General features: G+C 43.4%; 1 protein-coding gene across 7 annotated transcripts in view; it reads left to right on the top strand.

Annotated features, from left to right (window-relative positions):
- The window catches only part of ACACA (acetyl-CoA carboxylase alpha), a 334,336-nt gene that overhangs the window by 275,357 nt on the left and 31,991 nt on the right, over positions 1-26,988 (top strand). For all 7 annotated transcript variants that reach the window (XM_058164168.1, XM_058164167.1, XM_058164172.1 and 4 more), the window contains 5 exons: positions 29-149; positions 7,396-7,492; positions 10,547-10,643; positions 11,403-11,538; positions 24,989-25,166. In XM_058164168.1, the coding sequence (XP_058020151.1) occupies positions 29-149; positions 7,396-7,492; positions 10,547-10,643; positions 11,403-11,538; positions 24,989-25,166 (629 nt within the window). The remainder of the gene's footprint in view (positions 1-28; positions 150-7,395; positions 7,493-10,546; positions 10,644-11,402; positions 11,539-24,988; positions 25,167-26,988) is intronic.

Raw genomic sequence — 26,988 nt, 5'->3', positions numbered from 1 at the left:
GCTTTCTTGTTTCTTTCTTTTGTATTAGAGTGTGTTCAGTCCAGTCCCGATGCTCATTGTGAAGGACCCGATAGACAGAACAATTGAATTCCTTCCCACCAAGGCCCCCTATGATCCTCGCTGGATGCTTGCTGGACGACCTCACCCAAGTATGTGGACTTCAGAAGGTGGATTCAATCTGGGACAAAATATGGAAGGGGGCTCATTATGTTTGAGATTGCTCCAATTATTTATCCTTTTTCCTATTTTATAAACCTACTCATCTCATAATTAAGTTACTCTGGATGGCCTACTGCACAGTTAATAACAATGCTGTCAACGTTCTGACTGATAAACCCACCAAAGCAGGCATGGTCGAGACGATCCAATCTCTTAATGCAAAACTTTATTGAGTACATCATTTTGGTACTGTTGAGGGCAAAACCAGTTCTAGCTAATTCCCACGCAAACCCACATAATTAAAGTATAGGATTCTCCTAACCCCCTATTAGTGCAGGTCACATTGTCCAATTGAATGTCATTGTATTGTTATGAGAAAAGGTCTCTGGTTTTGGCAAACACCTGCTGAAGCATCCTTGGCTCTCACGCCTGGGTTCCTTGATGTCTGGAACCGACGTTCCATCTCACCTTTCCCTCCCCCCTGGGCTTGTTGGCAAGCTGAGAAGCAATAATGGTTGCAACAGCAAAAGCGCAGTTCAAGCTTGACAAATGCAGGTAGTCCTTGACTTACGACCACAGGTGGAACTAGAATTTCTGGATAATCTTCAAGGGCAGCCCTTTGTAGAGCGCATTACAATAATCCAACCAAAATTGCAAATTTCTCCCAGAAATCAAAATATGAACGAGGGAGTTCCAAGCCTTCTGGTTCCTACTTAGAATGAAACCGTTGATGATGGTAGATTTTTTTTTTCCCCTGGCAATTTGGGGTCTAATGTTCTTCCCCTTCCTTGCTTCTCCCCTCCTCAAATCATCTGCTGGCAATTCATCTGCCTTGTCTTGAGTCTGCAATGCTCCAAACGGAGTGACTTTGGTTTCTAATTTAGTAGAGGCGTTGAGGGAAGCAGATGATTTTACCCGATAAGTTAAGGGAGCGATCTCTTAGGTGAAAAGTTAAAGCCGTTTATTAGGGGAGATAGCGCCGCGATATTCTTCAAACTGACGCTCAACACGAGGCCCCGGAATCGAAACGATCAGCTTTCTGGACTCTCAGATGAAGAGATAATTTTAAAATAGATGGCCACGTTTTACAGCAGGTGGGGGGGGGAGAAGAAACGGGTATATTAGAACATAGTAATTTCAAGATTAGGTTTGATAAAACACTTTCCATTCTGTCGGAGTCAGCAAAGGTTGGCGTCCCTACATCTCCACTTTTAATTGGTTTTGCACTTGGCTTTGGGGAGGACTTTTTCACAATTATTGCAAAACAAGAAAGGGGCAGAAACACCAAGCTTCCCCTCCTTTTTTTTTTTTTTTTTGGCAGTGTTTTGTAGACAATGTTTTTGTAATGAAGGATTCAGAGAAAGTCAATTCAGGGTAGTGGCAAGAGAGAAAGTTGGCATCAACGCTTAGAGCCAGTTGGGTCTTGTGTTGTGTTTTTCAACGTTAACTTGACCAGAACTCAGATATTCCTATTCCTAGTCAGGTTAAGTTCTACATTTAGGCAAAAAAACCAAATGCACAGGTACAGTATATGTGGTACCTCACTCAGTAGTAGTAACTGTGAGAGGGATCTTGGAGTCCTAGTGGACAACCATTTAGATATGAGCCAGCAGTGTGCAGCAGCTGCTAAAAAAGCCAACACAGTTCTGGGCTGCGTAAACAGAGGGATAGAATCAAGATCACGTGAAGTGTTAATACCACTTTAAAATGCTTTGGTAAGGCCACACTTGGAATATTGCATTCAGTTTTAGTCACCACGATGTAAAAAAGATGTTGAGACTCTAGAAAGAGTGTGTCGTGTCCCACTCCTCCACTGACGGCCGGGTCAGGGAAATCCGAATCAGGCGTGCCTCTGCAGCTCTGCCAAAGACCTAGCAAAATCCTCAAGGCAGGCAGGAGACCAGAAAGTGACTTCAGCAAGATATGTTAGACTTTGCCTGACTCAGAGAATGCCAGAAAGCAGATCCTTTATATAGGTCATGGGGTGTGGCTCCATGACTCAGCACTTATCCAGGCCTGCCCCTCCCTTCCTTCTGTCGCTGCCGCCTATCAATTCTTCTGAAGCGAGGGTCACTCCAGTCGGCAGCTGTTGGTAATTGACCTCCCTCAGGCTCACATGCTGTGGGGGAGGGGGAGGGATCTAGTTGCTCCGTTTGCCTGGGCAGGGAGCCAGAGCTGGGGGCTGGAGGTGCTTCCTCCTCCTCAGCCTGTCTGGGCATGGAGCCAGGGCTGGGGCCGGGAGGCATACTAGGACATTCCTCAGCATTCGGAAGCAGATAAGAAGGCCCCGGCTGCGGTGAGAGCGGGCAAGACACAACAGAGTGCAGAGAAAAGCAACAAAGAGGATTAGGGGACTGGAGACTAAAACATATGAAGAACAGTTGCAGGAACTCGGTATGCCTAGTTTAATGAAAAGAAGGACTAGGGGAGACATGATAGCAGTCTTCCAATATCTCAGGGGCTGCCCCAAAGAAGAGGAAGTCCAACTATTCTCCAGAACAGATGAAGGCAGGATAAGAAGCAATGGGTGGAAACTAATCAAGGAGAGAAGCAACCTAGAACTGAGGAGGAATTTCCTGGCTGAACAATTAATCTGTGGAACGAATTGCCTCCAGAAATTGTGGGTGCTCCAACACTGGAGGTCCCTTCCAACTCTGGAACAATTTATCTGAAATGGTATAGCATTTCCTGCCTGACCAGGGGGTTGGACTAGAAGACCTTCAAGGCGCCTTCCAACTCTGTTATTCCATTATTCTTTGTTGAGTCACATGTTTAAGTTCTCACAGACTCCAGAATAACACTTTCTTCCCAACACAAGGCCTGTGTCAACATCTTAAAGGCTTGGGCAGCTTTGAGATCCTAGAGACCTTTGGGGGTCCTTGCTTCGGATTCTCCTAATTTTGTACTAATCCAGTATTTTGAACATCGTTTGTAGCTGGATTAATGGCACCACTATGTCTCTAGAGCTGAAGTCTCCAACCTTGGCAACTTTAAGACTTGTGGACTTCAGCTCCCAGAATTCCTCAGCCAACTTTGCTGGCTGAGGAACTCTGGGAGTTGAAGTCCACAAGTCTTTTTTTTTACTATAAAAAGTTTTATTTTTACAATCATATCAAATAATTCATCCAATGTACAGTTATATACAATTAGTCGGGCTTGCCCAGTCACCACCCCCCTTTTTAACACTCTTCCCTCTTCTACCTTCTTCTACTTTCCAGACCTTCCTCTCCTTCTCTTATCTACATCCTCTCCTCCCTCCACCCTACACCTTCCTTCTCCCTCTTCTACCCCTCTTCCTTCCTCTTCTCCTCTTTCCTACCTCCTACTCTCTCTTTTCTCCCTCCCCACCGTTCTAAAATGGTAACTGGGCAGACCCGACCCTGCATTAATTATATTTATACATCTTCAATAATCCCTGTACATTAACCATCACTCCATCTCTACCAAACCCCCCCCAATTCCCCTCCCCCTTACCCCCCACCCCCCACCCCGACTTCCCAGAACAAAATGCAGGGTATCAAAACTAACAATCATAATCTAAAATAATTCCTAAATTATAATCTCTAGTCACACCACACTTAGTCACACTCTCAATTCCCCTCTCCTTCAAAAATATATCTAATACAAAATATTTCCTAAATTTACTCATATGCTATTCGATATTTTTTTATCTGATACTTATTTTGAATATAATCAATCCACATTTTCCATTCTAAAATATATTTTTCTAGTGTATAGTCTTTCAAGTAAGCGGAGATTTTTGCCATCTCTGCCAGATTTGATACTTTGAGTGTCCATTCTTCAATTGTAGGTAATTCTTCTTTCTTCCAATATTGAGCAATCAAAAGTCTTGCGGCTGTTATTAAGTTCAAAATCAATTTAGTCTCTATAGCTGTACAGTCCATAATAATTCCTAGTAGAAAGAACTGCGGAGTAAACTTAATCTTCTTTTTCAAAATATTCTGCATGATCCACCATACTTTAATCCAAAATGCTTTAACTTTTTTACAAGTCCACCATATATGGTAATAAGTGGCATCTTCACAATCGCATCTCCAACATTTAGCCTGTACATTAGGATACATACATGACAACTTTTTGGGGTCTAAATGCCATCTATAAAACATCTTATAAAAATTTTCTCTCATATTTTGCGCTTGTGTAAATTTAACATTCCTCACCCAAATTCTTTCCCAAGTTTCCAACATTATTGGTTGCTGAAAATTTTGTGCCCACTTAATCATACAATCCTTAACTAGTTCGGACTCTGAGTCTATTTCTACTAATACATTATACAACCTCTTAATATGCTGTTGGCCTTGATCTCTCATTTGTTTTAACAAATTATCCTCAGTTTGCTTAACACCTATTTTTTGATCTAATTTCCATCTAGCTTGTAATTGTCCATATTGGAACCATGTATAATTTTTCCCTTCTTCCCCCATCTTTTCTCTGGATTTTAATTGTAATTCCCCCTTTTCCATACAAAGAAGTTCTTTATAGGTAACTACCTCCATCTTTTGATATATATTTATATTTTCTATCATGTGTCTCGGGATCCCGAGACACAAGTCCACAAGTCTTAAAGTTGCCAAGGTTGGAGACCTCAGCTCTAGGACATGGGTGTCAAACTCGCAGCGTCACCTTACTTGTCATGTGACGTTTTGTGATGTTTCCCATTCGCGGAGCTGGCCTGGGTGTGGCCTGTGCATGACGCATCTGGCTCACGAACCACCAGTTTGACACCCCTGCTCTAGGATTTCAACAGCTGCCCAAACATTCCAGGTGTTGAGCCAGCCCTTGTCGTGGGGAGAGCTCCCAAGAGCCGAATCTGAGACCTTCGAGCAATGTTTCTCGACCTCAGCAAATTTAAGAAGCGTGGACTTCCAATTCCCACAATTCGCCAGCCAGCATGTTAGGGAATTCTGGGAATTGAAGTCCAAATACTTTAAAATTGCCAAGGTTGAGAAACGCTACCTTCAAGCATATGCCAGGCTGCTGTGGTGTGGATTATCACTCAGATAATCTGCTACCCTGCCACTGCCAATTATCTGTGTCTTCGTTGCCAGCATTGCCCATTTGGGTGGAAGAACGCTAATAACTTAACTTTAAAAGGTAACACGTAATTTAGAGAACTGAAGCGGCTTGAAAAACAACAGCTGTAATGCCTTAGATTTCTTTTGAAAAATGCTTGCAGTGTCTTGAAAGAAAGGAAGGGGGGGGAAAACACCCTGTAGAGTTATTTATTTAAACCAACACAAATTCCCTCTGCTACCCGCCTGTCCCATCGTTTAACAATAAGGGTGATGCTTTCTGCTGATAAATTGCCCTCTTTTTATGCAGACGAGCAAATTAAAGAGACAACCATTGGTGAGGGCAGGCAGACGGGTTTTGTCATTTTAATATGTCTCTCTCCTGGTGCAATTTGTTAAAAATGGAACATTTTTTTCTTAAGGTGATCCGGGGTGAAATATACACTGATATCCAACCTGTCAGTGACAGGTTAGATGAAAGTCCGAAATTGGTGCAGGGTGTTTATGAGAGTTGCGTGTCTCAGCTTCTGAGAATAAGCAAAGTAGAGCTGATAAAAGAAGCTAGATCCATGATGGCGAACCTACGGCATGCAGCTCCCTCTCTGGGCACACGAACCGTCGCCCCAGTTTAGCTCTGTTGCGCATGTGCGTGCACCTCCCGCCAGCCAGCTGGTCGTTGGGTCCCTGCTGCTCATGGGGGGGCGCATACACAGGGGGTAGGGTATGTGCAATGGGGGTGTGCTTGCATGCATGCGCAGGGGCGTGTGCAAGGAGGTGCATGCACATGTGGGGGGGCAGAGAACACACAAAAGTTGCCAATCTTGGCAACTTTAAGACCTGTGAACTTTAACCAGTGGTGATTTTCCCCCAGTTCGGACCGGTTCTATAGAACCGGTAATAAAACCGGCAGGAAACTCCACCCACTGACCCAAACATCATCAAAAATGATCTGCGCATGCGCAGAAGCTTCTGCACATGTATAGAAGAGCGTGTGGGTGTGGGCACGATGCGAACCGGTAGTAAAGGTAAGTAGAACCCACCCCTGACTTTAAACTCCCAGAATTGTCCAGGCAGCTATGCTAGCTGGGGAATTCTGGGAAGTGAAGTCCACAAATTCAAGACAAGCTCTCGATCTCATAGTCGAAAAAAGAAAGGAATGAGTGGAAGAGTGGAGAAATGATAGGTGGAAAACTCTCTTTACTGTCTTCTTCTTGGACAACTTGGATGTTGGGATTCCCAGTCATCCAGGTCATGGTTGTCCGAAAGGTGCTTTTTTTTTTTTTAAAGGCGACTGGACTTTTTTTTTTCCTTGAAGATGTTTTGCTTCTCATCCAAGAAGTTTCTTCAGTTCTGAAGAAGCTTCAAGGAAAAACAAAGTGTCAGCGTTCCAGAATACCCCTCCTGCAGAAAAGACTCAGAAGCCAACATCTTTCAAAGTTCTTTTACTAGCATAGGTAAACTGGCACAGTTGGATGAAATCCGAATCTGGGGATCCGGGTTTATCCCTCAGTAATACAAACTCTGCTGATCACATGCTCCAATCTCCAACCGTCCCATCTCAAGACATCATTCTGGCCACTCCTTCTCCAGATGTGGGCTCAGCCTGACCTTGACCAGCAGGAAGAATGTTATTATGTCTAATAGCCCCTTGTACCCTCACCCCCCTCTCCTACTTTCCCACACAGGAGAAAGTGACAGTGTGTGGAAGCCTTCGGCCTAGTATGGCTGTCAGCGTTCCAAAACCTTTCAAAAGGCTTCCAAAGCTGACAGTGGCTTCCAAAGCTGACACAAAGAGTTTTTAAAAAAAAAAAAAAACAACAGTTGCCTTTTGGAAAAAAAAAACACACACACACACCTTTGGGGCAAGGAAAGAAGATTCACCATTCCAGTAGAAGTCAAGTCTTCTCTTCTGTTCTCCAAACCAAGGGCACCAAGGCAGTGGTGGAATTCAGCCGGTTCAGACCTGTTCGGACGAACCTCTAGTGGTGACCTGCAGGTGGGCTTGCCCGCCTACCCGTCCCGGCACTATGCCATCCTATTTAGCTACGTTTTCTAAGCCGCACGCATGTGTGCAAGCCACACACACTCACATTTTCAGTGTCCGGAGAACCAGTGGTAAAATGATGTGAAACCCAGCTCTGCACCAAGTCAAGCTAAGTTTCCATTCTTCTTAATATGTCTCCTTTTCTCCCTGTCTTTGCAGCTCAGAAGGGCCAGTGGCTGAGTGGTTTCTTTGATCACGGCTCATTTTTGGAGATCATGCAACCCTGGGCTCAGACAGTTGTGGTTGGCAGAGCCAGGTATGTCTTTAAAAACATTTAGGATAGTAGCGACAGTAATAATTATGCCTAGAGCACTTTAGCGTCCTCAGAGCACTTAAGATTCGTGTTATTAGTATAAGAACCCTGTAAGATAACAAGATAACAGAATTAAAAAGGAATCAGAGACATTGGGCATTATTGGCAAATGCAAAATGCAAAACTACTTGGGTGGTAAAATATTTTGAATTCAAAATGTTCTGAGTTTCTGACACCTCTTCTGGTGTTTAAGGGTTCTGATGCTAGTCTAATTGTTTGGGATATGTTCTGAGCAGGAATCAGAAGCTGTTTCAGAACATATCTGATAAGGTCAGGACCGCTCATTTCAAGCTCAAAATGTCAGGAATAAGGTAAAGGTAAAGGTTCCCCTCGCACATATGTGCTAGTCACTCCTGACTCTAGGGGGCAGTGCTCATCTCCGTTTCAAAGCCGAAGAGCCAGCACTGTCCGAAGACATCTCCATGGTCATGTGGCCAGCATGACTCAATGCCAAAGGCGCACGGAACGCTGTTACCTTCCCACCAAATGTGGTCCCTATTTTTCTACTTGCATTTTTTACGTGCTTTCGAACTGCTAGGTTAGCAGAAGCTGGGACAAGTAACGGGAGCTCACCCCCTTATGCGGCACTAGGGATTCGAACCGCTGAACTGCCGACCTTTTGATCGAAAAGCTCAGTGTCTTAGCCACTGGGCCACCCTTTTATAAGGTTTAAAATGGGCTCATTTTATAAAATGAGCCCATTTTATAAAATTTTATAAGGACTGTACATGATCCTTGTGGATCTGTAGGTATATTTTTGAACTTTAATAGAGAATATTACAGCTAGTCCTCAACTTATGATCACAATTGAGCCCAATATTTCCTTTGCTAAGTGAAACATTTGTTAAGTGAATTTTGCCACATTTTACAACTTTTCTTGCCACAGTTATTAAGTGAATCACTGCAGTTATTAAGTTAGTAACATGATTGTTAAGTGAATATGGCTTCCCCATTGGATTTGCTTGTAAGAAAGTCGCAAAAGGGGATCACATGACCCTGGGATAGTGCAACCGTCATAAATATGAGTCAGTTGCCAAGTGTCCGGATTTTGATCAATGACCACAGGAATTCTGCAACAGTTGTAAGTCTGAAAAACGGTCATAAGCCACTTTTTTCACTGTTGTAAGTTGAGGACTACCTTTATTTATCTGTGGTTTGTATTTAATCCATCATTTTGTATCCTTTTTAAAAAAAATTAGAGCATAATGCTTCGTTATGGGGAACTGGCCTGAAAAAAAGATACTGCTGCTTTAAAGAGTCCACTCATTAAAATTACTACAAATTTTAAAGTTACAGTAATTGTTTCTCAGTCCTGCAAAAAAGCTTGAAAAAAGCAGGTTGCTTTAACGAGCGACAGAAAGGTGGTGTGCTCATCCAAGCGAAAACATTTCTCACAAATCATTTTCGAAGTGTGCACAATTCATGTATCTGTGGATCTGTAATCACACCCAATCTAGAATTTGGCATCTATTTATGTCATTGGCTCATTATTTTTATTTTATGTTCTTTATGTTCAGTTTAAGGGTGTGATGGCTCAGCGGTTAAAGACGCTGAGCTTGTCAGCTGGAAAGCAGACAGCCCAGGTTCAAGACCCGAGCATTGCATGACAGGGTGAGCTCCCGTTATCTGCTCCAGCTCCTGATCACCTAGTAGTTTGAAAGCATGCAAATGCGAGTAGATAAATAGGTACCATTTTGGTATCGTTTTGACCCAGCCTTCACAAGTAATGATAAAACCTTTACTTGCAAGTAAAACAATCCCCTTTTTATAACAGGGCAGCACGTGGATAAACAAAAAATCAAACATAATTAGTCCCAACAAACCTGATTCTAACTAAGGAATCCGAATTGTTTGCTGTATACTAGAAACGAATGGTTGTCTGTGACAACCGGCTACTCCCAAACCCTCCTATTTATTTCCCAGCCAGGAAGAGGCTCGTTAGCGTCTACATTTGCCTTTCCCTGAGACCCGGCTTATTGTTTTCCTTTGCTCTCCTCTCCTTTCCTTTCTGTGCATATGCACATCTGGGATGGGCCCCATCTGTTCCTCCCTGCCACTCAGCTGGAAGAGAGCTGCCTCTCCACCTGGGGGAGGAGGAAAGGCCTCGGCTCTGCCTCTGATGCTGTTGCTTATCAGAGCCTTCCAAAGGCTCTGAAGCCAGCCCAGGCTTTCCCTCAGCCTCCTCCTCATCTGGCTCTGCTGCTAGCTCTGCTGGAAGCTGACGGGACACAACAGGTATACAGCATGTACTTTAGTGTATAGTCACGCTGGGCACTTGACCAGGGAAATGTCTTTGGACAACACTGGCTCCCTCGGCTAAGAAACGGTGACGAGCACCCACCCTGTAGAGCAGTGATGGCTAACCTTTTTGCCGTCACGTGCCAAAAGCATGGGGAGCGTGGGGGGAGGTGGTCACACGCGTGCATGCCCACACCCATAATTTAATGCCCCCCGCGCATGCGCATGCAACCCCCCCACCGCACTCCCCCCCCCGCTTTTGGCACGTGACGGCAAAAAGATTACCGATGGGCCTGGTAAGCCCGTTTTTCGCCCTCCCCAGGCTCCAGAGGCTTTCTTGGAGCCTGGGGAGGGCAAAAACATCTCCCCCCCCACCCGGAGACTGGAAATGGCCCATTTCCCGATTTCCGGTGAGCCCGGAAGGCCCGAAAATCAGCTGGCTGGCACACACATGCACGCTGGAGCTGAGCTAGGGCAACGCTCGCATCCCCACAGATATGGCTCTGCGTGTCAGCTGTGGCACATGTGCCATAGGTTCATCATTACAACTCTAGAGTCAGACACAACTGGACCGGGGAAATCTTTCCCTCTATCTTCAGTTTATCTAGTAAAAACCATTTTGTCTGAGGCTTCTTCTAAGCATTTTGTCTGAGGCTTCTTCTAAGCATTGCTCAGGTTTTAAAAACCAGAAGCAGAGTTTTAAACAAGGCTGGGGAATGTCGCTTATGCGTTTAATGTGGGTTTTTTTGCTTTGGCTAGACTGGGTGGCATACCACTTGGGGTGGTTGCTGTTGAAACGAGGACAGTAGAACTGAGCATTCCTGCAGATCCTGCAAATCTAGACTCGGAAGCCAAGGTAAGTGTTGATTCTAAGGTGGACAACCCACATGTGGGGCTAAAAACATCTGTATAATCTTTAGAGAAAGATTAAATGCTTGGAGTTTGGCATGCCAGATCAAGTAAGCCTGTTCTAATTCAAAATCTGTGGAGTGGTATCAGAGATGGGTTTCAGCAGGTTCTGACCAGTTCTGGAGAACCGGTAGCGGAAATTTTGAATAGTTTGGAGAACCGTTAGTAAAAATTCTGACTGGCCCCACCCCCCACCTATTCTCTGCCTCCTGAGTCCCAGCTGATCGGGAGGAAATGGGGATTTTGCAGTAACCTTCCCCTGGAGTGGGGTGGGAATGGAGATTTTACAGTAACCTTCCCATGCCACGCCCACCAAGCCAAGCCACACCCACCACGCTGCACCCACAGAACCGGTAGCAAATGTTTTTGAAACCCACCACTGAGTGCTCTCTGAGCTTCATCGTTGGCTTGCATATATTTCATTCCTCGATTAAGTTAATTAATGCTCCAACACTGGAAAATTTTAAGAAAATGTTGGATAACCAACTGACTGAGATGGTGTAGGGTTTCCTGCCTGGGCAGGGGGTTGGACTAGAAGGCCTCCAAGGTCCCTTCCAACTCTGATGTTATGTTATGTTAAGTAACAGCATTGGTGCAAGCAAACATGGGATTTACTCCCTATTTACATACTATTACTTTGTTCTGCCCGTGCCGGTCAGAATGTGGTTTATTATTGATCTTCCTTCTTTCCAACCCTTTGCCACAGATTATCCAGCAAGCTGGCCAAGTGTGGTTTCCTGACTCTGCTTTCAAAACCGCAGAAGCCATCAAGGATTTCAATCGGGAGGGACTTCCGCTGATCGTCTTCGCCAATTGGAGAGGTTTCTCAGGTGGAATGAAAGGTGATTATTGTAAAAAAAAAAAAAAATAGGAAGGAGTATGGTGAGAAACTGTGGTACTGGTAGAAAGCAGACGACAGGGACAAATACTGGAATTTAAGAGTGGATTTAGTGGTATGTGTTTATGGAGATTCTCAGCCATCCAGGTCATGGTTGTCCCAAAGGTGCTTTTTTCAAGAGGCAGCTGGACTTCCTGTTTTTTCTTTTGAAGACGTTTAACTTCTCATCCCAAGAAGCTTCTTCAGCTCTTGACTGGATGGTGGGGAATGGAAGGATTTATATTCCTCGCAGACAGCTGGTCATTTGCATCCTTTTAGAGAGCCGTTGAGGCCACTCGGAGGTTTATCTGTGTCCTCAGGGTCTGGTTTGAAAGGGGGGTCAAAGAGACCATCTATGTCCAAATTGAGCAGCCCTCTCTCAACAAATGGGGAGGGGTATGGCAACATCTATCTCCTGTTTACAACACGGTCCTTTCAGCAGTTCCAAGAAGGCTCCACACCCATTTGCACTACTCAGGTGGCCCTGAGGACACAGAGAAAAATCCCAGGTGTCCTCAATGACTCTCTAAAAGGATGCAAATGACCAGCTATCTGCAAAGAGTATAAATCCTTCCGTTTCCCCACCATCTAGTCAGAACTGAAGAAGCTTCTTGGATGAGAAGGGAAACATCTTCAAAGGAAAAAAAACAAGAAAGTCCAGTTGCACCTTTAGGTTTAGTGGTATAGGTAGTCCTTGATTTACGACCACAAGTGAAACCTGAAATTTCTCTTGCTAAGCGAGGCAGCTAAGTGAATTGTGCTCTATTTTAAGACCTTTTTTTTTTTTTTTGCCTAGGTTGTTAAGCAAACCACTGCAATTGTTAAGGGAAGCCCGTAGTCTTTAAGTAAATCTGGTCGCTAAAGGAATTATTGTAAGGCAAGGACTATCTGTATTCCTGTCTCATGTAAAAAAATAAAATAAATAAGGTTAGGTTGACTGGGCAGACCAAAATTAATTAATGGCAGTGGGAAGATTTGGTCTGGTGGTTTTCCGTGTCAATATTTAGCTACTTAGCCACTGTTTTACAGGCTGTCCTTGACTTACGACCACAACTGAGCCCAACATTTCTATGGCTGTGAATTTTTTCTCATTTTACAACCTTTCTTGCCACGGCTGTTAAGTGAATCACTGCAGTTTTTAAGGGAGCAATACGGTTGTTAAGTGAATCCGGCTTCTTCATTGACTTCGCTTCTCAGAAGGTCACAAAAAGGGGATCACACGATCCCGGCACACTGCAACCGTCATAAATAAGAGTCAGTTGCCAAGCGCCCAAATTTTTCTCATATGACCATGGAGATGCCACAACAGTCCTAAGCGTGAAAAAACAATCACGGGTCACTTTTTTCAGTGCCTTTATAACTTGGGACGGTCGCTAAAAGAACGGTTGTAAGTCGAGGACTAACTATAAGGATGGTTCTGTGGTGCCAAATTTCGTATTGATACATTTAAAGTAATTTCACAGAGATGAATGGAGGCCTCCCCTTACAGATGCAAATGATCATAAATAGGAGAGGATATGTAAATCAGGATTTGACGTTCTGCATGCTGCATGGGTCTCCAGCGACTTTTGGAAACCCCATAGGATCAAATAGTTACCGTATTTTTCAGAGTATAAGACGTACCTTCCCCCCCCCCAAAAGGGGGTGAAAATTTGGGTGCGTCTTATATGCCGAATGTAGTCCCACCCGCCCACTGGCCCCCACCCTTTGGCCTCTGCCTCCCAGCAATTTACCTCCTTGCAGCAAGCAGCAAGAAGAAACAGCCCGTTTCAGCTTCAGCACAACCTAATTAACACAAGTTGATTATCCGTTGGATCAGCCTCCCGACTCTCAGCTGTTTCAGGCTGCAGGGATTGCCATGGCCTATTGCTGCGCAGGCCTCTGCTGCTTGCTGCAAGGAGGTAAATTGCTGGGAGCAGATTTTTTTTTTCCCCCTTGTGCTAATCAAGCTATGCTGAAAACAAAAATGAAAGTCAAGCAGGCTGTTTGCTGCAACGCAGCAAAATTGCTGGCAGAATTCTTTTTCTTGTTTTCCTCACCAAAAAATGGTAGGTACGTCTTATAGTCCGGAGCGTCTTATGCTCCGAAAAATATGGTAAATACTCGCATCGCAGTGATGACTTTTGGCAATGCTACTTATTTTTCTTTTCAATTAAGGATGCAAAACAGAGATGTCAAGCCTTGGGGAGGCTAAACGCATCTATTTTCAATAACCCTTTGCCCCCTCCCCCGGGCTCTGAAAAATGAAACAAATTGGGCTGAAAAGTGGAGTACCATCCACTCTGATGGCTTCCTATTTTATCATCCTATAGGGAGTCCTCGACTTACGACCCCAATTGGAACCAGAATTTCCATTGCTAATCAAGGCAATTGTTAATGGCATTATAGCAATAGCACTTAGACTTATATACCACCTCACAAGTGCTTTACAGCTCTCTATAAGCGGTTTATAGAGTTAGTGTCAGGGTTCCAAGTAATACACCCATAGGAAACAGAACTCGGAGGCAGGTAAATTCCTCAAAGAATAAGTTTATTGGATATATCATATTGGCACAGACTGGCGAAAACCGACTCTGCATGTTCCCGTGGTTTTCACCTAATTAAAAATCAAAGTTTTCCTCCTTCCCCAAACAGTCAGTCACATGGTCCAATCAAGGTGTCACCCGGTTGCCTGGTAACTTCACTCCTCCTCTCTCTGACCACCTTTGGGAATGTCCTTGGTTCCCAGGAGAAAGTATTTTGTTTTGGCTACAAACCCCAGCTATCTCTACTCCCCGCCTCCGTATCCCTCAGCTGTGGCAACACTGAAGCCTCAAAATAGCGTCGGTCAGGTCAGCTTCAGAGTTGACAGTTAGCATATTGCCTCCAACAATCTGGGTCCTCATTTTACCGACCTCAGAAGGATGGGAGACTGAGTCAACCTTGAGCTGGTGAGAACCGAATTGAGAAACTGCTGTCAGCAGGCAGTCAGCAGAAGTAGCCTGAAGTACTGCATTCTAACCACTGCACTCATTAAGTGAGTTATACCCAATTTTATTACTCTTTTGGCACGGTTCTTAAGTAAATCGCTGCAGTCATTAAGTGACTCATTTGGACACTTAGCGAATCTGGCTTTCCCCGTGCTTGCTGGAACCAGTTGAGAAAGTTGCAAATGGTGATCACATGAACACTGGAATACTGCATCCAGCTTTGGTTGCCACAATGTAAAAAAGATGTGAAGACTCTAGAAAGAGTGCAGAGAAGAGCAACAAAGAGGATCAGAGGACTGGAGGCTAAAACATATGAAGAACAGTTGCAGGAACTGGGTATGTCTAGTTTAATGAAAAGAAGGACAAGGGGAGACATGATAGCAGTGTTCCAATATCTCAGGGGCTGCCACAAAGAAGAGGGAGTCAAGCTATTCTCCAAAGCACCTGAAGGCAGGACAAGAAGCAATGAGTGGAAACTCATCAAGGAGAGAAGCAACCTGGAACTAAGGGGAAATTTCCTGACAGAACAATTAATCAGTGGAACAATTTACCTCCAGAAGTTATGGATGTTGCAACACTGGAAGTTTTTAAGAAGAGATTGGACAACCATTTGTCTGAAATGTTATAAGGCAGTGGCCCCCAACCTTTTGGGCACCAGGGACCGGTTCCTTGGAGACAGGTTTTTCCACAGCGGTGGGGTAGGGGCATGTTTTTCCATGCTGACTGCATCCCGCAGATGGGGCTTCAATTGTTTGTGCAGTCCGGTTTCTGCCGGTATACGAACCGGTAGTTGGGGACCCCCTGGTATAAGGTTTCCTGCCTGAGTAGGAGGTTGGACTAGAAGACCTCCAAGGTCCCTTCCAACTCTGATATTCTGTTACGACCCCAGGACACTGCAACCATCATAAATATATGGTGGTTTGCCAAGCCCCTGAATTTTGATCACATGACCATGGAGATGCCACAACAGTCCTAAGCGTGAAAAAACAATCATGGGTCACTTTTTTCAGTGCCTTTATAACTTGGGACGGTCGCTAAAAGAACGGTTGTAAGTCGAGGACTAACTATAAGGATGGTTCTGTGGTGCCAAATTTCGTATTGATACATTTAAAGTAATTTCACAGAGATGAATGGAGGCCCCCCCTTACAGATGCAAATGATCATAAATAGGAGAGGATATGTAAATCAGGATTTGACGTTCTGCATGCTGCATGGGTCTCCAGTGACTTTTGGAAACCCCATAGGATCAAATAGTTACCATATTTTTCAGAGTATAAGACGTACCTTTCCCCCCCCCCAAAAGGGGGTGAAAATTTGGGTGCATCTTATACGCCGAATGTAGCCCCACCCGCCCACTGGCCCCCACCCTTTGGCCTCTGCCTCCCAGCAATTTACCTCCTTGCAGCAAGCAGCAAGAAGAAACAGCCCGTTTCAGCTTCAGCACAACCTAATTAACACAAGTTGATTATCCGTTGGATCAGCCTCCCGACTCTCAGCTGTTTCAGGCTGCAGGGATTGCCATGGCCTATTGCTGCGCGGGCCTCTGCTGCTTGCTGCAAGGAGGTAAATTGCTGGGAGCCGATTTTTTTTTTTCCCCTTGTGCTAATCAAGCTATGCTGAAAACGAAAATGAAAGTCAAGCAGGCTGTTTGCTGCAACGTGGCAAAATTGATGGCAGATTTCTTTTTCTTGTTTTCCTCACCAAAAAATGGTAGGTACGTCTTATAGTCCGGAGCGTCTTATGCTCCGAAAAATATGGTAAATACTCGCATCGCAGTGATGACTTTTGGCAATGCTACTTATTTTTCTTTTCAATTAAGGATGCAAAACAGAGATGTCAAGCCTTGGGGAGGCTAAACGCATCTATTTTCAATAACCCTTTGCCCCCTCCCCCGGGCTCTGAAAAATAAAACAAATTGGGCTGAAAAGTGGAGTACCATCCACTCTGATGGCTTCCTATTTTATCATCCTATAGGGAGTCCTCGACTTACGACCCCAATTGGAACCAGAATTTCCATTGCTAATCAAGGCAATTGTTAATGGCATTATAGCAATAGCACTTAGACTTATATACTACCTCACAAGTGCTTTACAGCTCTCTATAAGCGGTTTATAGAGTTAGTGTCAGGGTTCCAAGTAATACACCCATAGGAAACAGAACTCGGAGGCAGGTAAATTCCTCAAAGAATAAGTTTATTGGATATATCATATTGGCACAGACTGGCGAAAACCGACTCTGCATGTTCCCGTGGTTTTCACCTAATTAAAAATCAAAGTTTTCCTCCTTCCCCAAACAGTCAGTCACATGGTCCAATCAAGGTGTCACCCGGTTGCCTGGTAACTTCACTCCTCCTCTCTCTGACCACCTTTGGGAATGTCCTTGGTTCCCAGGAGAAAGTATTTTGTTTTGGCTACAAACCCCAGCTATCTCTACTCCCCGCCTCCGTATCCCTCAGCTGTGGCAACACTGAAGCCTCAAAATGGCGTCGGTCAGGTCAGCTTCAGAGTTGACAGTTAGCATATTGCCTCCAACAATCTGGGTCCTCATTTTATCGACCTCAGAAGGATGGAAGACTGAGTCAACCTTGAGCTGGTGAGAACCGAATTGACAAACTGCTGTCAGCAGGCAGTCAGCAGAAGTAGCCTGAAGTACTGCATTCTAACCACTGCACTCATTAAGTGAGTTATACCCAATTTTATAAATCTTTTGGCACGGTTCTTAAGTAAATCGCTGCAGTCATTAAGTGACTCATTTGGACACTTAGCAAATCTGGCTTTCCCCGTGCTTGCTGGAACCAGTTGAGAAGGTTGCAAATGGTGATCACATGAACACTGGAATACTGCACCCAGCTTTGGTTGCCACAATGTAAAAAAGATGTGAAGACTCTAGAAAGAGTGCAGAGAAGAGCAACAAAAATGATTACGGGATTGGAGGCTAAAACATATGAAGAATAATTGCAGGAATTGGGTATGTCTAGTTTAATGAAAAGAAGGACAAGGGATGACATGATTGCAGTGTTCCAATATCTAAGGGGCTGCCATAAAGAAGAAGGGGTTAACCTATTCTCCAAAGCACCTGAAGGCAGGACAAGAAGCAATGGATGGAAACTAATCAAGGAGAGAACCAACCTAGAACTAAGGGGAAATTTCCTGACAGAACAATTAATCAGTGGAACAATTTACCTCCAGAAGTTATGGATGTTCCAACACTGGAAGTTTTTAAGAAGAGATTGGACAACCATTTGTCTGAAATGTTATAAGGCAGTGGCCCCCAACCTTTTGGGCACCAGGGAGACAGGTTTTTCCACAGCGGTGGGGTAGGGGCATGTTTTTCCATGCTGACTGCATCCCGCAGATGGGGCTTCAATTGTTTGTGCAGTCCGGTTTCTGCCGGTCCACGAACCGGTAGTTGGGGACCCCCTGCTTTAAGGTTTCCTGCCTGAGTAGGAGGTTGGACTAGAAGACCTCCAAGGTCCCTTCCAATTCTGATATTCTGTTACGACCCCAGGACACTGCAACCATCATAAATATATGGTGGTTTGCCAAGCCCCTGAATTTTGATCACATGACCATGGGAAGGCTGCGATGGTCGCAAATCTGAGGACTGGTTGTAAGTTACTTTTTTTCAGTGCTGTTGTAACTTTGAGCTGTCGCTAAATGAATAGTTTCAAGTTGAGGACTACCTGTATATCTCTGTAGCTTGTAGGCTAACAAGAAGAAGGAAAATTGAAGGTTGATCGGTGGCTGGTCAGAAAACAGTACCCCCTTGATCTCAAATCACTGGAGCATCCTGCAGTCTGAAACTCAACAGGGGCTAGGAACCAGCAGAGTGGTTTGGGGGATCTAATAGGTTCTCTGCATGAAAAGCCATTACTCCCAAGGTTTTACCTTGCCCCTTAAAAAATAAAAACCAACAACTTCCTACTTAGATATTATCCAGCACAGGCAGGTATAAAAACTCGAGGCTCATGTTGTCAATCTCACCGTTTCCCCCTTGGAGAGTTGTTTGCAATTTTAGTTTCCGTGTTAGTCGGGCTACGAGGAGAAGCAGGAAAGGATTAAGCCGGGAATGAAAATAAACAATTATAGCACCCCTTGGTGAGCCTAAGAACACACAAATACATGCATATGTACACACATTGCTAAGAAACGGCTGCACTGTGGGTAAAATGACTCTAAAATTGTGTGTAATGAGAAGGAAAAGATTAGAGGGAGCTTTTGCCATGTTGAGAATTGACATTAGTGGAGGAAGGGGGAAATTCTTTACAAGTCAGTGCAGGGGGTCTAATTTAGACTGGGGCGTGTATGCGTGTGCATTTGCCATCCATACACATTGGCTTCCGTGCATGTATTTATATCCCCATCCAGATACAATTCTGTACAATAAATAAAATCACATTGAGAAGGGAACGGCTTGCCTTCTTCTAAACGCATTTCAGCCAGCTACAAAGCCTATTGGCAAAAATTAAAATAATTTTTTTGTTGTTGTTAAAACGCGCCTTGAATATTTAGATGGAGGCACTGGCTTATTTAGACGAACTGCCAGTGACCCACAACAGTGAGACATCAAGCGTGAAATTTACTGGAAATTAGCACCGGGGTCTCGGGCCCAGCGTGAATGGGGTTGATAAGATGCAAATCCCAGCGATATTAAACCGCCTTGCTAGCAGCGCTATGGGGTCGTTCGCCGTGGGTTTTTCATGTTACCCCCCTTCCCCCCCCCTGCACCACCCTCTGAGACGGGTTATAAATAACAATAAAAAGGAACAGTTACCAGAGACTTTAATCAGAATTTTTTTTAAAAAGACTTTAAAGAAAGAACCAACAACACTGATTGTACAGCAGCAGAGTCAAAAGTAATGAATTTAGCATCTTTTCTATATGATTGTTAAGCGTGTCCTATTTGGTGCATTTTTGTTTTAAAAAAGGGTGTTTATATCACTTAGCAATAACAATAGCACTTAGACTTATATACCACTTCGTAGTTCTTTTACAGCCCCTCTCTAAGCAGTTTACAGAGTCAGCATCTTGCCCCCAACAATCTGGGTCCTCATTTTACCCACCTCGGAAGGATGGAAGGTTGAGTCAACCTTGAGCCGGTCAGGATTGAGCTCCTGGCAGTGGGCAGAGTTAGTCTGCAACGCTACATTCTTTTTTTTTTTTGTAAAAAGTTTTTTTTTATTTTTTGGACAAACAAACTTCCAGTACATATTCAATCATTCAGTGTATCCTCTGAGTACATCTTTTGTGTTTTCTTCTTGCTCCTCCAATATTTATCGTATCTTAATATTATCATTTTGTGTATTATAACATTTCTCTCACATTTCTTACATATTAATACATTTATATATATCTCTTCTCTAACCATTGATAGAATTGCCCCCATACCTTAAAATATTCTGGTTCCTCTTTTTCTTTAATTGTCAAAGTTAATCTATTCATTTCTGCACATTCCAGTATTTTCCTAATTACTTCTCCCTCTGTAGGGATTTTCTTCGCTTTCATCTTTGTGCAAATACTATCCTCGCTGCAGTTATAACGTGTATAATCAAATATATATTTTCTTTACTAAATTTCTCTGTTAAGATACCCAATAGGAACATTTCAGGTTTTAAATCCATATGTTGTTGTGTCATTTCTTCTAACCATGTTTTAATTTTAATCCAATAATTTCTCGCTTCTGGGCACGTCCACCACGTATGATAATATGGTCCTGGTGTTGGGGCATTTCCAACATTTAGCTGATTTATTTTTAAATATTTTTGCCAACTTTTCAGGATGCATGTGTCATCTATAAAACACTTTATATTGATTCTCCTTATATGCTGTGGACATGCAATACTACATTCTAACCACTGCGCCATTTCGGCCTTATTTTACAGGGAAGCTAAGAAAGTTGATACCTATGGAGATTTTTAATCATCCAGGTCATGGTTGCTCCAAAGGTGCTTTTCCAAGAGGCAACTGGACTTTCTGGTTTTTCTTTGAAGATGTTTCACTTCTCATCCAAGAAGCTTCTTCAGCTCTGACTGGAATCCTTCCATTTCCCACCATCCAGTTAAAGCAGAAGAAGCTTCTTGGATGAGAAGTGAAATGTCTTCAAAGAAAAACCAGAAAGTCCAGTTTCCTCTTGAAAAAGCACCTTTGGGACAAGAAAGTTGGTAATTTCTTTTTCAATTGCAAGGAGTTTATCATTAAAATGTTAACCTTGTAATTAAACATAGGACAATGGGTAGAAATAGGGAACATTTTCCTGTCATCACTTGGTGACAAACATCGCTTGGTGACAAAACCTGTTCTTTCGTTTCCTCCTTTCAAATTTTTATGGAGTAGATACAGGTAGTCCTTGACTTATGACCATAATAGAGCCCAAAATTTCTGTTGCTAAGGGAGACAGTTGTGAATATTGCCCCATTTTAGGATCTGTCCTATGACTTAGCGACTGTTCAAAGATACAACTGACCCTGCTACTTACAACCTAGATTTGAAGCTCTGATTATCTGCTCCCCCCACCCATGATCATATGTTTGCATTTTGGGTGCTCAGTAACTATATTTATGTCTGTTTGGAGCATCCCTGGAATATTTTTGCTGGAAACTTACATTTGCTTCTGATTTCTGGCAAAAAACCGCCCATTGCGAACAATGGTTTTATTTAACGACCGCCGTAAAAGTCGTGAAATCAGGCTCAATCACATAATGATCTACTTAATAATCAGCATGACTTACGGCTGTAATTCTGCCCTCAATGTTTATCATAAACTGAGGACTACCTGTAAATAGCTCAGCAGTATAGTTCAGGTTTGCTCAACTTCAAACACTTTTAAGAGGCATGGACTTCAACTCCCAGAATTTCCCAGCCAATAGACTGTGGACAGGTCATAAAACTATAAAAAAAAAACACATCCAAAAAGCTACTAAATCAATAGGAAGCCTGGCTTACAGGTAATCTTTGACTTAGGACTGTAATGGAGCTTGTACAATATGGGCATAAATTATGATGGTCAAAAAGTAGATCACTCCTGACCAACTCAATTTTATGAGCTTTTTTTGCAGCAACTCTGGTCATTGAGCTATAAATGGGGGCCAATTGTGGAGTGCCCAACATGAATAGGAGTAGGAGTGGAATAGAATAGAATAGAATAGAATAGAATAGAATAGAATAGAATAGAATAGAATAGAATAGAATAGAATAACAGAGTTGGAAGGAACTTCGGAGGTCTTCTAGTCCAACCCCCTGCTTAGGCAAGAAACCCTATACCATTTCAGATAAATGGTTGTCCAATCTCTTTTTCAAAACCTCCAATGAGGAGGGCACCCACAACCTCTGAAGGCAAACCATTCCATTGATTAATTGTTCTAACTGTCAAGAAATTTCTCCTTAGTTCTAAGTTGCTTGATTAGTTTCCATCCATTGCTTCTTGTCCTGCCTTCAGGTGCTTTGGAGAATAGCTTGACTCCCCCTTCTTTGGGGCAGCCCCTGAGATATCGGAAGACTGCTATCATGTCACCCCTAGTCCTTCTTTTCATAAGATTAGACATATCCAGTTCCAGCAACCATTCTTCATATACGTTTTAGCCACTGGTGGGATTCAGCCAGTTTGCACCACTTCAGGAGAACCAGTTGTTAATGTTTGGAGCAGTTTGGTAAACTGGTTGTTGGAAGAAATCATGAGGGCCTCTGGTGGCTCAGCAGACTAGGTCTGTCTGTTATTAACACAGCTGCTTGCAATTACTGCAAGTTCAAGTCCCACCAGGCGCAAGGTTGACTCAGCCTTCCATCCTTTATAAGGTAGGTAAAATGAGGACCCAGATTGTTGGGGGCAATAAAATTTGACTTTGTATATAATAAACCAATGGATGAAGGCTATTGCTTAACACTTTAAGCCGCCCTGAGTCTTCGGAGAAGGGCGGGATATAAATTCAAATAAAATAAATAAAATAAAATAAATAAATCATGAGGGCAGAGAACCGGTTGTTAAATTACTTGAATCCCACAACTGGTTTTAGCCTCCAGTCCATGCAGTGACATGACCATGGAGTGAGGTGTGGGTTAGCCAGAACTGGATTGTAAATGCCCCTGTTGACATCCTGCATATGTTGAGGACTATCTGTACAAATCCAACAGGGGCCATTAAATAAATACCAAAGTAATAAACTACCCATGCATGGGGGGGGGGGGGAGAAACAGACTTTAAAAAAATTCAGCTTTACCTCCATTAATGACATCTCTTGACCTCTTTGATAACCCTCACCCTTTAGAGATTTCCCGGCTGCTAAGGTTTCCTGGGGAGATGCACATACAATTTTAAACCATTCAAGATTAAAATCGTTTTTCCCTTCAGAAAGTTGAGTGCCGGTATCAGTGACTATTAGCTGTTACAGTTCAATAGACAGTTGGTGCCTCGGATTGAATAAAATTGCTACGGTTTATGGGGATTTTTTTTTTTAGTTCTTTGCCAGCAAACTTCCCTTTCCTCTTTATTTTTTTATTTTTTTAAAACCTCCACCTCGGTGCAAATGAGCCCTCTTTAGCTCAGGCTGCTCTTTCCACATAAAATATACGCTCGTAGCAGGAGTGAAAAATGCCACGCTAATTACACCATTATTTTATTATGTAGCGCGACTAAAAAAAAAAAAGTCTACTAAAGAATTAATTTGGTTAAAATAATTTGAATTGAGCAATTATTTCCTTAACACTGGAATTAGCTGAAAGGAGTTTCAAGTGGTTTATTGCCAGCGCTACATAATAAAATGATTGTTTAATTAGCAATAAATTTGTCATTTGCTATAGGAAACAAAAGGATTGTTTCTTACATCCAGACATGACATTAAACCAAAAGTTACGCCTCTTTTTTTTTTTGCCTCAACATTTTTTGGGGCTACTATATTCTTTCTTTGCCTAGGAATAAATTAAAGATCACGCTGGATCAAAGCAAAGTTACAGGGAGTTATTAAGCACAGGTAATCCTCAACTTAACAACCGTTTGTTTAGTGGCCATTCAAAGTTACGATGACACTGAAAAATACCTTACAACCATTCTTTGAACTTATTACTTTAGTTACATTAATTATATTACAGCATCCCTATGGTCACGTGATCAAAATTCAGGCACTGGACAACTGGCATGTATTTATGACGGTTGTAGCATTCTATGACTACATGATCATCAGTTATGACTTATTGGGGGGCTTCCAACAAGCGAAGTCACTGCGGGAAGCCAGATTTGTTTAAAGACCAGGTGATTCACTTAAAAACCATGGCCAAAAAAAAAAAAGATTTAAATGTTTTTATGTGAGGACTACAGACCTTTTTTCCTTCCTGCATGGAAAAGAATAACAGATTAACAGAATCGGAAGGGACCTTGGAGGTCTTCTAGTCTAGTCCAACCCTTTGCTCAGGCATGAAGCCTGACAATTGGACCTCCATCTTCAGAAATACTACGAGTAGTTCTTGACTTACAATCATTTGTTTAGTGACTATTCAAAGTTGCAACGGCACTGAAAAAAAGTGATACAATTGTTTTTCACACTTACGACCGCTGCAGAATCCCCATGCTTACGTGACCAAAATTCGGATGCATGGCAACTGGCATGTATTTACAATGGTTGCAGTATCCTGGGGTCACATTTTTGCAACCTTCTCCCAAGCAAAGTCAATGGGGAAGCCGGATTCGCTTAATAACGGCAGTGATTCACTTAACAAGTGTGGCAAGAAAAGTCGTAACATCGGACAAAACTCACTTAACAACAACTGTCTCGTTTAGCAACAGAAGCTATGGGATCAATTTTGGTCGTAAGTCGAGGACTACCTGTGTATCTTTGAATACCAGCTCTTGCCTATTCAAATTTAGTCTTGAAGGAGAAGAGTTCTGCCCTGGGGTTCCATGACAATTTTCACGTTTGATTTAGCTGTCCATGTCTAAAAGTTTGTTGGAAGGATTTCTGCCTTCCAAGAGTTTGCCCCAATCTTCTCTTAAAAAATTATTTGAGGCCAAACAGGGGTGAAATGCCGTGTGAACCGGTAGTAAAAAATGCTGCCGGTTCGCACGAACCAATATTTCCAATGATCAGCTGGGTGACAATCAACTGTGACGCGCGATTTATATTAGCTAGAATCATCGGATTTCCTGCTTTCTAGCTAATCTAAATTGCGTGGCACAATGGATTTCCCCCCCCCCCTCGCTGTTCTATGGCATTTACCTTTGCAGACGCAGAAGGCTTCAAAATGTTCCTTTTTTAGCGCTGCGTGGATGCACCTCAGGCACGCATGCGCGTGCTCGGTAGCTAACTCACAGAACCATTAGCAGACTTCAGAGGATTTCACCACTGGGCCAAACACCTGAACCAGTGAATCCCACAAGTTAAAGTGGAGGTGAGGGGTGGGGCATTTATTAGGGAGAAAGCACGAGACCCACTTCTTACTTCTGCGTCCTTCTCCTCCCCAGATATGTACGACCAGGTGCTGAAGTTTGGGGCCTACATTGTAGACGGTCTGCGAGAATATAAGCAACCGGTCCTTGTTTATATCCCACCCCAAGCAGAACTCCGAGGCGGGTCCTGGGTGGTGATCGACCCCACCATTAATCCTCGACATATGGAATTGTACGCTGACCGGGAAAGCAGGTGAGTCTGATGTAATTTAACATAAACTTTTTTTTTTTGTTTGTTTACATTTATAGCCCGCCCTTCTCCGAAGACTCAGGGCGGCTTACAGTGTATAAGGCAATAGTCTCATTCTATTTGTATATTTTTTACAAAGTTAACTTATTGCCCCCCCAACAATCTGGGTCCTCATTTTACCTACCTTATAAAGGATGGAAGGCTGAGTCAACCTTGGGCCGGGCTTGAACCTGCAGTAATTGCAGGCTACTGTGTTCTAATAACAGGCTTCTTAACAGCCTGAGCTATTCCGGCCCCTTTGAGGTGCAAATAGCAATAGCACTTAGACTTATATACCGCTTCACAGTGCTTCACATCCCTCTAAGCAGTTTACAGAGTCATCATTTCCCCCCCAACAATCTGAGTCCTCATATTACCAACTTCAGAAGGATGGAAGATTGAGTCAACCTTGAGCCTGGTGAGATTCAAACTGCCAAATTGCAGGCAGTCGGCGGTCAGCAGAAGTAGCCTGCAGTACTGCATTCTAACCGCTGTGCCACCGCAACTCTGTGACTGCAAGGTTCACATTGTCCAATGGGAATCAGCTTTTTGTTTTGACAACAGTCCACATCTTGGCAGACACCTGCAGAAGTGTCCTTGACTCTCACGGTTGGAGATTTTAGCCTCAACATCCCATCTCACCCTTTCTTCCCCCCAGTTTGTTGGCAAGTTGAAAAGCAATAATAGTCACAGGAAACTTAAGCATTTATTAATCTTGGCACCAGACTTACATTCAGGTAGACCTCAATTTATGTCTACAAATGGGACCAGAATTCCCATGGGTAAGCAAGATGGTTGTTAAGTGAATTCTGCCCCATTTTACAACCTTATTCCGCACAATGTTAAGCGGATCACTACAGACGTTAACTGAATCATGGGGTCGTTAAGCAAATCTGGCTCCCCTCCCCCATTGACTTTCCTTGTCAGAAGCCCATTAGAAAAGTTGCAAATGGCGATCACATGACCCCAGGATGCTCCAGGATGTGGCAACTATTGTAAATATATTTTGGTTGTCCACAGGACAGTCATAAGTGCAATGACCAGTCATATCATATGTCACTTGTTTCGGGGCCATTGTAACTAAGAATGGCTGCTAAAGAAATGATTGTAAGACTACCTGTGTTGAAGGAATTTTTAGAAACATTTTCCCCCAATCCAGCATCATCTAGTCCGTTTTCAAATCCATATAGAATAACAGAGTCGGAAGGGACCTTGCAGGTTTTCTAGTCCAACCCCCTGCTTAGGCAGGAAACCCTACATCACTTCAGACAAATAGTTATCCAACATCTTCTTAAAATTTCCAGTGTTGGAACATTCACAACTTCTGGAGGCAAGTTGTTCCACTGATTAATCTAAGTAGTGTAGTGAGAAGTGAGTTTCAATTTTGTTTGCTACCATTTTGCTTGTGGGTGTGCGTGCACACGCGCAACACTTCTGTGCATGCGCAGAGACGTCTGGGCGAGTGGGTGGAGCCTCCTGCTGCCGCCGCTACCAGTTCGCCCAATCCGGGACGAACCAGTAGCAACCCACCACTAGTTCTAACTGTCAGACAATTTCTCCTTAGTTTTAAGTTGCTTCTCTCCTTGATTAGTTTCCACCCATTGCTTCTTGTTCTACCCTCAGGTGCTTGGAGAATAGCTTGACTCCCTCTTCTTTGGGGCAGCCCCTTAGATATTGGAACCCTGCGATCATGTCTCCCCTATTCCTTCTTTTTATTAAACTAGACATACCCAGTTCCTGCAACCGTTCTTCATCTGTTTTATCCTCCAGTGCCTTAATCATCTTT

Source organism: Ahaetulla prasina, chromosome 1 (genome assembly GCF_028640845.1).
Source record: "Ahaetulla prasina isolate Xishuangbanna chromosome 1, ASM2864084v1, whole genome shotgun sequence".
Classification (NCBI taxonomy): Eukaryota; Metazoa; Chordata; class Lepidosauria; order Squamata; family Colubridae; genus Ahaetulla; species Ahaetulla prasina.
The sequence above is the reverse complement of the archived record's forward strand: the minus strand, read 5'-3'. Positions and strand labels throughout refer to the sequence as shown.